The sequence below is a fragment of the Chaetodon trifascialis genome, chromosome 23, assembly GCF_039877785.1.
Source record: "Chaetodon trifascialis isolate fChaTrf1 chromosome 23, fChaTrf1.hap1, whole genome shotgun sequence".
Taxonomy (NCBI): Eukaryota; Metazoa; Chordata; class Actinopteri; order Chaetodontiformes; family Chaetodontidae; genus Chaetodon; species Chaetodon trifascialis.
The window spans coordinates 8290996-8300131 of NC_092078.1; the positions used below are offsets into that span (position 1 = coordinate 8290996).

Genomic DNA, 9136 nt, shown 5'->3' on the forward strand with positions numbered 1-9136 from the left:
GAACCACCTGTCGAAGGTCACTCTATGCAAACCAGTGCTAATTGCTGCTCACTACACTCTTTGCTGTAGCTTTCTTTGGCTGCAGCTACAAGGTGCCGTGAGCTAGTTAGCTCAGTTAGCCGTGCAGCCAGCGGGCCTATCGGCTGGCTGGAGTCTGCCCCGATCGAGAGCTCAGAGCACCAGCGGATTGTTGTTCACACCTCAGCCAACTGAACTGGATTCTTAGGAAAGTTCCTGCAGTGAAAACAACCCGTTCAACTGTATATTGAGAGGAGGGGCATTTTTAGTGCCCGATAATAAAGCCCAGGAACTTCTCTGATCACTGCTCCTGGGGTTCAAATCCAGGTCAGAGTTCTGAGTTCCAGGAAAAGCATCAACAGCAAAAGAGACAGACTGTTATATAAACCACAAGGTACTTTTGGGGGATGAGGATGTATGATTATGATACAGGCTGTTTTGATCTATCAGTCAGTCTCTCAGTGGTCCCCAGGTTTGTATGAACAGGATGTGGACTGAGCGCTCACCTTCATGAAACCCATACCGCCCATAACCTGAATGCACTCGTCAGTCACCGTCCACGCTGCTTCCTGTCACAGTGGAAAACAAAAAAAAGAAAGAAAAGCACACACAAGTGAGCTTTTGGTTTGCCAAACACACAATCAAGTTGCATCTGAATTCAGCAAACACGGCCAGACACATCGACTTCCTCTATCTACCACACCGCGTCTTCAGTGTTCCACAGAAAAGGGAACATCATAAATATTATGTAAGGGTTGTTGTGTTCCTCTGACTTGAGCAAGAAGTAATTAATAATCACTATACACACAAAGTATATCAAAGTACAACAGAAGAATGCACATTTTTCTAACAGTCACCCTGGTTGCAATAACAGCTGGTGTAAGGAGCAAATACGCACAGTAAGCTGGGCATTATGGGAACTATCAGCACCTCTGGCATGCATATCAAACCCAGGAGACTGACTGGAAATCTTACAGAGGCAAAGATTTTGCTGATGGCAGCTTCAATTTGGAATTCAGTCGCTCCGCTGTCCATGTTCCCGCTGATCATGTAGGCCATTGACTGCAAAAAGACACACGAGGATGAATTTATGGCCACTTCATCTGAGACTTTCAGCACGATACACAACAACGCAGTGCAAAGGGTTGATTTTTTGCAAATATGGGCTCAAAGTATCTTCGCTAGGGTCTTTGTTAGGCAGGAAATCAACAGAAAAATCTCCTTATTTGAACTCGTGCTTTGTGCTCATACAAAACAGCCAAGCGTAGATTACGCTGCAGCACAAGGGCGTTTGACATAACACAGGAAAAAACACCCGATGTCCTGCGAAACTGGCATTAGTTGGTTCAACGCTGTGTGAAAACACAAATGAGAATCAGGCTGTGGTAGATGTAGGGAACTCATCCGACCTCAGAGACGTACTGCAGCATCGCCATGCGAGCGATCTTCTCCTGGATGGCTCCGTAGGTGTGGATCTTGCTCCCAAACTGGGTTCTGTTTGCTGCGTGATCCACCTGATAAGAAAGGGAACACGACAGTCACATCACACCTAAAGTCATTGTTAAAGACTGTACACTGTAACAACATCAAACAGGCAGGTGAAGCGTGAATCCTCTGCACTTCCTCATACTTCACGGCTGAAACTGTTTGTTCACCAGTCTTTTTTTGGGGTCCCTGCTGACATGTTGCAGTCTACTTCTTGACCAAAAAGAGGAAGTTTGGCAATGTTTGGCAGCCATGGCGCTAAGGGCTGGGTTATCTGGCGGTGAGCTGCAAAGCTGGTGGCACTGAGCAAGGAACTCGATATGACCACACAGATGCTCTGGTCGCTGAGGAAATGCCACAAGATCTGAAAATAACAACTGAAGTAAAAGCAACAAAGCTGACCTTAAAAAACTGAACAGAGCGCTGCGGTGGAGCATGTCATAAACAAGTGGAACCACCGAAGAAGGATGTAGCTCATATTTTCATGCTGGAAATAATCCCAAGCACATATCGCCTTTCTCTCATCCTCACCAGCTAAAACGGGTCTTTCCTCTCAGCACATGAGAACAGACTGCGTCTCCTCCACATGAGCTTCTGGGTGGACAGACATGGATCAACTCTGAGTTCCATTAATTCGTTAATGCCGACTGACAATCACTGTTGAAATCTTAAAGTGCGTAACGACGACAGCAAAGGAAACACGTCAGGGCTGATTACTGAGCAGAAAATTCTCTCTATGTTGGCATATTTTAATCAAAGCAAACAAAGAAATACCCTCTGGTTGATATTTTCTCAGACGATGCAGCTATCAAACAGGATGACTCATTTCTCAGCACCTGAGGCACAACATCAAGTCTACCTCTGCTGAGTCCCACATTACACTACTGCTTGTGCAACAGCAGCAGCATTACAAGCCCAATACTGCGACTTCAAAACATTTGGTCAGTACTCCCTTACATACTTGAGCTGCGACTGGCTTTACAAAATACACATTCAGTTCCAGATCCAGTCTTGATGAATTGTAATGTTTGAGAAAAACAAAAGACATGACCAGAGCATGTTTGAGTCTTCTACGCCTGTAACCTCAGCAGGAAGTTGCACAGCAGAAACAGGCTAACAATTCGGGGGAATTTCCCACGAACCCACAACGAAGGAAATGATTGAAAGAGGGGGTGTAACATAGACAATGCAGATAAAAAAACTATGCGACACATAGGAAACATACATATGTAGAGACACAAGGGTGTAAAAGGAAGCTACAGCATTGATATTATAAGAAGAGCTCATAATCTGCTGTCACACTTCACACCACTTCCTGTCTACATTCAGGCGCTATAGGCAGTTTGCTCACAGCTTTGGTGATGACTCCCTTCATGGTGCCAGAGAGGGCGGCCGCCATGCCAAAGCGTCCATTATTCAAGATGTTCATGGCCACCTTGAAACCTCCGCCCAGCTCTCCCAGCAGGCAGTCGGCTGGCACGCGAACATTATCGAAGTAGACCTCAGCTGTGTTGGACGCCTTGATGCCCATTTTCTTCTCTGGTGGGCCGCTGTGGTTAACAAGATGGGGTGATGGTGAAGGGGCAGGGGGATGAGGCAAAAGAGATGTCATGAGTCCAAAAAAGAGAAAAAGGTCAAAGTTTACACAAAGTCTAGTGATTAACAGTCATTAACGGAGAGAAAATGTGCGCTCACTGCGTCACTCCTCCGAAGCTCCTCTCCACGATGAAGGCAGAGATCTTGTCCTTCATCTCCCCAGTCTTGGGATCCTTCATGGGGGTCTTGGCGAACACTGTGAAGATCTCAGCCAGACCTCCATTGCTGACAAAAGAAAGCATCAGATTAGGAAAACACACCAGCCATTAAACTGTACAATGCTGCCCCCTTGTGGTGACAGTAAAGACATCCTGATTACATACACCACTGCTGTGTCCTCACCTGATCCAGATCTTGCTTCCGCTGAGGGTGAAGTACTGTCCGCAGGGGGACTGAACAGCTGTGGTCTTGATGGAGGCGGCATCAGAGCCACTGGCTGGTTCAGTCAGGCAGAAGGCGGCGACATGCTCACCTGGAGAGGCAAACGCACGTGCAGCGTCAAACATATGCAGCAGAAATGAATCTCATCAAATATGAATTAATGCACAGCTGAAAATAGTCCAGAATAAAAGCCCTGTTGTCTCCCATCTTAAAAGGACAGTGACTATACGTATATTCATGTCCTATTTTTACACATTTACATCTCAGGGAGGAACTTGTGGGCTTGGGGCACACAGACAGACATGTCTCAATAGCAGCCACAGACTTCTGGTGCACGTCTTACTCCCGTCTCTCGCCACATTTCCTGCCTGCCACTTCATCGCCATACTAGGGATGCTGATGGTAAACTGTCAGTGGGTTACGAGTACCTTCTGCCATCGAGAGCTACTGTGACTGAACAGGTTGAAAAACACTGAGAGGAAGAAAGATGAGCCGAGAGTCCAGCTAGCCGGGACAGACAAGCTAGCTCTGACCAGTGAGTGCTGGACAGCTCTCAGACTGGCCCGGACAATCTCTGTAACTTTCCAAACCAGACCTTCCCACCTTGCGCCATGATTGGCCAGCTGTGCAGAGGAGAAAAGGTAAGGTGCGTTTGAATCACTACGTTTACATGCAGTCAAGTAACCTTTTCATAACCAGAATATCAGCAATAACCCGGTTGCGCAAAGCCACGTAAATACCAATAACCCTTTTGAAAAACCTTAAAAACCTGAATACGACCCCTGGGTTACTCCTTTTCTAACCTGAATTTTTGGTCATGTATACGCCTACTGGAATATCCCCATCGAACGGAACATTAATTTGTGTTCTGCGCATGTTCTACTTGCAAGGAATCTTGGTCTTTTGAGTGCAGGTAGCATGGATACGGACGGTACAGCTCTGGCTCCATTTCCTATTTCTTCACGTTCTCGCCTTCATTAATGAAGTATTGGTGGTGGGTCAGCACCAGCCCCAAAGCGCAAACGAAGGCGACTGCTATGCTGGTTGCAACACTAAGAACGTCTTCCAGAAGCGAAAATGTGGCTCTAACACTGTTGGTTTTGGTCTCTTCATGGGGTCTGTGCATGCACAAAAATCAATGCCAAATGCTGGTCTTCTTACCTGTGGCAAGCTTAGGCAGGTACTTCTCCTTCTGGGCTGGATTCCCAAAAAGCAGAATGCCCTTAAAGCCAATGGATTGGTGGGCCCCCAGAGTGATGCCCACACCCAGGTCATAAGTGCCAACGATCTCGACCAGCCGGGCATACTGCAAGATGGATCGGTGGTGTCATGTTAGACTCATTGCATTCACCAGTTTCCACAGCTGGCTCACACAGTGTTTACACAAGTGACGGTGTTGCAGTGTAAATATCTATAAATCTGATGTACCTGTGTGTTTGTGAGGCCGAGGCCGCCCAGGTCAGCTGGCACCTGCAGGCCAAAGGCACCCATCTCCTTCAGGCCCTGCATGGTGTCATCTTCTACCTTCTCCAAGGCGTCATTCTTGGTGGGGTCGTTCACCTCCTGCCAACAGGAAGCAGTAAACATGGAGGGTGAGGGGTGAGTGTGAGGGTCGTAGAGAGGTCATGAGCATGGGGTCAGACAGATTTATCCAAGAGCTCAAAGTGGTTTGAAATTACCTCAAAGAATTTGCCGACAGGCCCGACAAGCTCTCGAAGGAACTGCTCCTGCTCCTCATTCAGGACTACGACACAGACAAAAGTTATTACAAGCTAAGTGTTTTTATTCTACGGAGCTTTTTAATGAAATGCTTGAACTTTTCCAGATCGTCACATAAAATCCTTTTTATGATTTACCTGAAGGGTAAGGAAACACTTGGGCAGTCTGGATCTGCCCCTTGAAGATGTTGACGGCAAACGATTTGGATTCCTGGAAAAAGACAAACAAATCTTATGTTTAACTGTTGTCGTCTAACCACAGTGCATCCTTGGGGGTCTAACGAATGCGTTGATTACATTTTCTCCTTGTGTTGTGTGTGTTGTTTACAGTAGTGTGAAGTCACCAGCAGTACTGTGCAGCGTCCATAAACGGACCAATTCATTAAGAACTGCTCCACAAGAGAACACCACACACGGTACCTTTCGTGATTTTTAATGTACTGATTATATAATAACAGAGAATTAACATACAGCAGCAACAGTCTTCTTTTCCACTTTAGTGGCAGCGTCACTGCCGACTGCTGCTGGCTTCTCCAACACTGCCTGAAGAGAAAGAGCAAAACAAACACTGAGCTGGAGAACGGTTCATCAATTCAGTGCAACTGCCACCATAAGAAAGTCAAGCTTTAATAACTTTAGGTGTAAATGCGCAATATCCTCCTGAGAACCGAGGAAATAAAGTGTTTTTCAAGTTACATTTTTTTGTGATTTCCTTAACACAGTGAAATCATAACAGGCTGACAAGAAAACAAGAATGTCAATCCATTTTTTTTAAATGAAACTGAACATGTGGCCTGTATCTTTTGTTGAACTACTGAACGAAATTGACATTGTAAAACATTCATAACATTGCTATTATTTTTCCTAACAAAAAGTTTAACTGAACTCTGACTCCAATTTATGATTCCTTACATGTTCATAAACAAGAAAATATACCTTAATATACCTTAACAATATTTGACTTTTCTCTTTTCTTGGCGTTTTGCTGCAGTCGCATTTTGTCTCAGCATGAAAACAAAGTTCCCCTCATCCCACCCAAACATATGAGATATCACTGGAAAGGTCAGGATGTCCTCTACTGAGCACACCAGGGCTTAGTAGGGTAGCTCAAATGAGTCAGAAAAGATATAGACCAAAACCAAATGTCCACTACAGAGGACACAAATGAATAGGCTGGGTCTCAGGAGGATATGAAAACAAATCCTAACCGCCAAAAGAGCACTAATCAGAGGCAGTTCAGTGACGTTAATACATCCAGTGTTATGAGCCAAAACACTCCAGCCAGAGCACCAGCTTGGTCAGATGCCCAAACGACTTATTTCAAGATCTAAATGGGTGAGGAGTGGCACCAAGGGCACATCCAGCCAGCTGACTCACGGGGCTGCAGGAGCGCTGCACATACTGTACATATTTTTAAGAGGAGATGTTTATACCAATGTTTCCGATCACTGTTCAAATCAGCAGCACAACACAATCTGTGACAACGATCTGCTTTACTATTGCCCGGCAGCGAGTCACACTGTTGCTTTCAGCTGGGAAAACAACAAAATCTTTTTACTGTGTACTCTGCTGGAGGAGACTTGTAATACATGCTAATGATGGGATGTATGTCATGGCTGTTGTACTGCACCTCAGAACCTGTGATAAATAACGTGTTTATAAAAATAAGTCCAATATAATACACATGAGTGAAAGAGTGAGTGTAGCTGAGCACCAGTTATGAAATGAAACATCACAATCTATTCCTTCCTCATTACAGCCTGTGTGTGCCGAGGAAAAAAGCCTTTAATACATGTTCATACATGCCTGTATTTATGCAAATTGCATACGTACTTGGCAAACCAAGATTGTTCATGTTTGTAGTTACTACGAGAGACAGCAAGAAAAGGAAAAACAACCATATACATTATATAGCTGTTCTCATTTACAGATTTTTCCATTTCTACTGTCAGATAATAACATAATTCTGACATTTTATTGCAGCTCATTAATGCCATGATTACCAGAAGTCATTGTCAAGCTGCTCAGGTGCCCAAAAAGTCATTGTTTCATGACGATGACAATGTGGGGCAAAGCTAAAAACACAGCTTGACAACAGCAGCTGTGAGACTGCCTCTGCTGGCACTCAAAAAGAGCGATCACAGAGCAACAAACAGGCTCCCGTGTTATTGTTGTGGGGTATGTACAGCCAAAGAGCTTCTTCCTGAACCGAAATGAGCTGAAAACCTGTATTTACACTTGTAAAACCACAAACATGTTTGCTTAACAAATCTATGCTGTCTTCTAAATGTAGCTGCTGGGGAGCAAATCCCCCACCACCTGCCCTGAACCCTGTCAGGACAACTGCAGTGTCTCCCACTCACGGTGTCACCTTTATGACGGAGTCACGTGACCGCTGAACTTTACCCTACATGCCCACTTCCAGCGGGAGGGGATGTAGATGTTATGTCAGCCAGCCACTGCTTAGGCCTGACATGGAGAGCAACCGGGCTCAGAAATATCGGGAAACGACAAAATACAACAAACATGTCTAACAAAGCGCTGATCAAATCGTTAGGTCTGTTACATCAACGGCTAATGTTATCGTACCTGTGCAGCTTGGCTTGCGTAGAGACGGGCGTTTTGTACAGCAACCACAGCCCCGGCATGACGCTGACCTCTGTATAGACCAGAGATGAAAGACGATTAATTTCTTGGTCAACAGACGAAAGGTTCAACAACAGGCTGAAACATTAAGCTAATGTCACCTACCCAGACAGGACGGGAGGAACCCGGAGAATGGTGCCGCACAAGGCGGATGACTGGCTCACTTTACGAAGCAGCATGATTTATTTTTTTGCTCTTAAACACAAAAACAGAAAACACACAATAACACGCAAATAAATACCTGAGAGAAGGCAGACAGAAAGAAGCGAGTTTAGCTAAGTTACGTATCGTTAGCCGCTAGCAGCTAACGATACGTAACGACGTCGATTTGTTTTGTAGCGTTCACTTCGACAGTTTTGGTTCCTCGCACAAAAATACAGTAAAGTATTTGGATTCATTGCCCCGAAGATCGAAAACATCAAAGTATAGTCTGTACATGTACCAGTTATATGATCTGACACGTCCCCTTCGTTCCTGGAGTGTTCGACTGCTCCTCTAAATGACCCACTTCTATTTAACCTGAATAGTCCTCTCCGGAGCCCGGTCCGCCGGATGCTCTGTCTCCCGCGGTGTTTCATGGGATATGTAGTTTTACAATGTCGGCTGGCTCGACACAGACCGCCGAAACGTATTAAAATGACTACAGTAGTTCATGAATACGTTGAATGACTACAATATTAAATTACACTTTTTAAAAGTGCAATAAACCAATTAAATTGTATAAAAAAAATATCAACGTAGTAACATAATCTTAGGGTGTTTTTGCATGTTTTCTGACAGATTTATAGTGAAGTCTGAAATTATTTTCAATACTTAAAAACTGGACAAACCTTTACATACCTACATTTAAGTATGTGGGATTTTCCTCCTGTCATACTGTTGTTGCCTGACAAACACACTTAAGTTTTAATATCTAATTGCAGTCAGTTTTCAAAATGAATACATTTAATTTTTATTAGTTAAGGAAATGACAGATACTGTGTCCTTATTTTAATGATGTAATAACCACTGTCTGTTAACCTGAAGAGGAAAACATTCCTTTGAGACAGGCCATCTTACTAGTTTATTACATTTGGCATATGGGAAATTAACAGCAGTTCCAAGTATTATAGCTAGTATTATAGCTGAATGTTGGATCATCCATTTTATCATATTTATGAGTGCTTCAGGATTGGCTGTGATCACTGAGGAATACTAACAATAATTATTACATCTCAGTAAGAGATCACTGAAACTCAAAACATCATCATCATTGTGCATCAGTGGTGCAGATTCCTTTCTCCATGCAGCTC

General features: G+C 44.3%; 1 protein-coding gene across 2 annotated transcripts in view; it reads right to left on the reverse strand.

Moving 5' to 3' along the window:
• acadvl (acyl-CoA dehydrogenase very long chain) overlaps window positions 1–8402 on the reverse strand; it is a 35502-nt gene extending 27100 nt beyond the window's left edge. For both annotated transcript variants that reach the window (XM_070992719.1, XM_070992718.1), the window contains exons 1-14: window positions 8287–8402; window positions 7950–8039; window positions 7788–7857; window positions 5670–5741; window positions 5337–5409; window positions 5160–5224; window positions 4909–5043; window positions 4642–4786; window positions 3442–3571; window positions 3199–3324; window positions 2855–3053; window positions 1428–1532; window positions 994–1080; window positions 525–587 (exon numbers count right to left, since the gene is read on the reverse strand). In XM_070992719.1, coding sequence (XP_070848820.1) covers window positions 525–587; window positions 994–1080; window positions 1428–1532; window positions 2855–3053; window positions 3199–3324; window positions 3442–3571; window positions 4642–4786; window positions 4909–5043; window positions 5160–5224; window positions 5337–5409; window positions 5670–5741; window positions 7788–7857; window positions 7950–8023 — 1344 coding nt within the window. In that variant the 5' untranslated portion in view covers window positions 8024–8039; window positions 8287–8402. The remainder of the gene's footprint in view (window positions 1–524; window positions 588–993; window positions 1081–1427; window positions 1533–2854; window positions 3054–3198; window positions 3325–3441; window positions 3572–4641; window positions 4787–4908; window positions 5044–5159; window positions 5225–5336; window positions 5410–5669; window positions 5742–7787; window positions 7858–7949; window positions 8040–8286) is intronic.
• Between the last annotated feature and the right edge of the window lie 734 nt (window positions 8403–9136).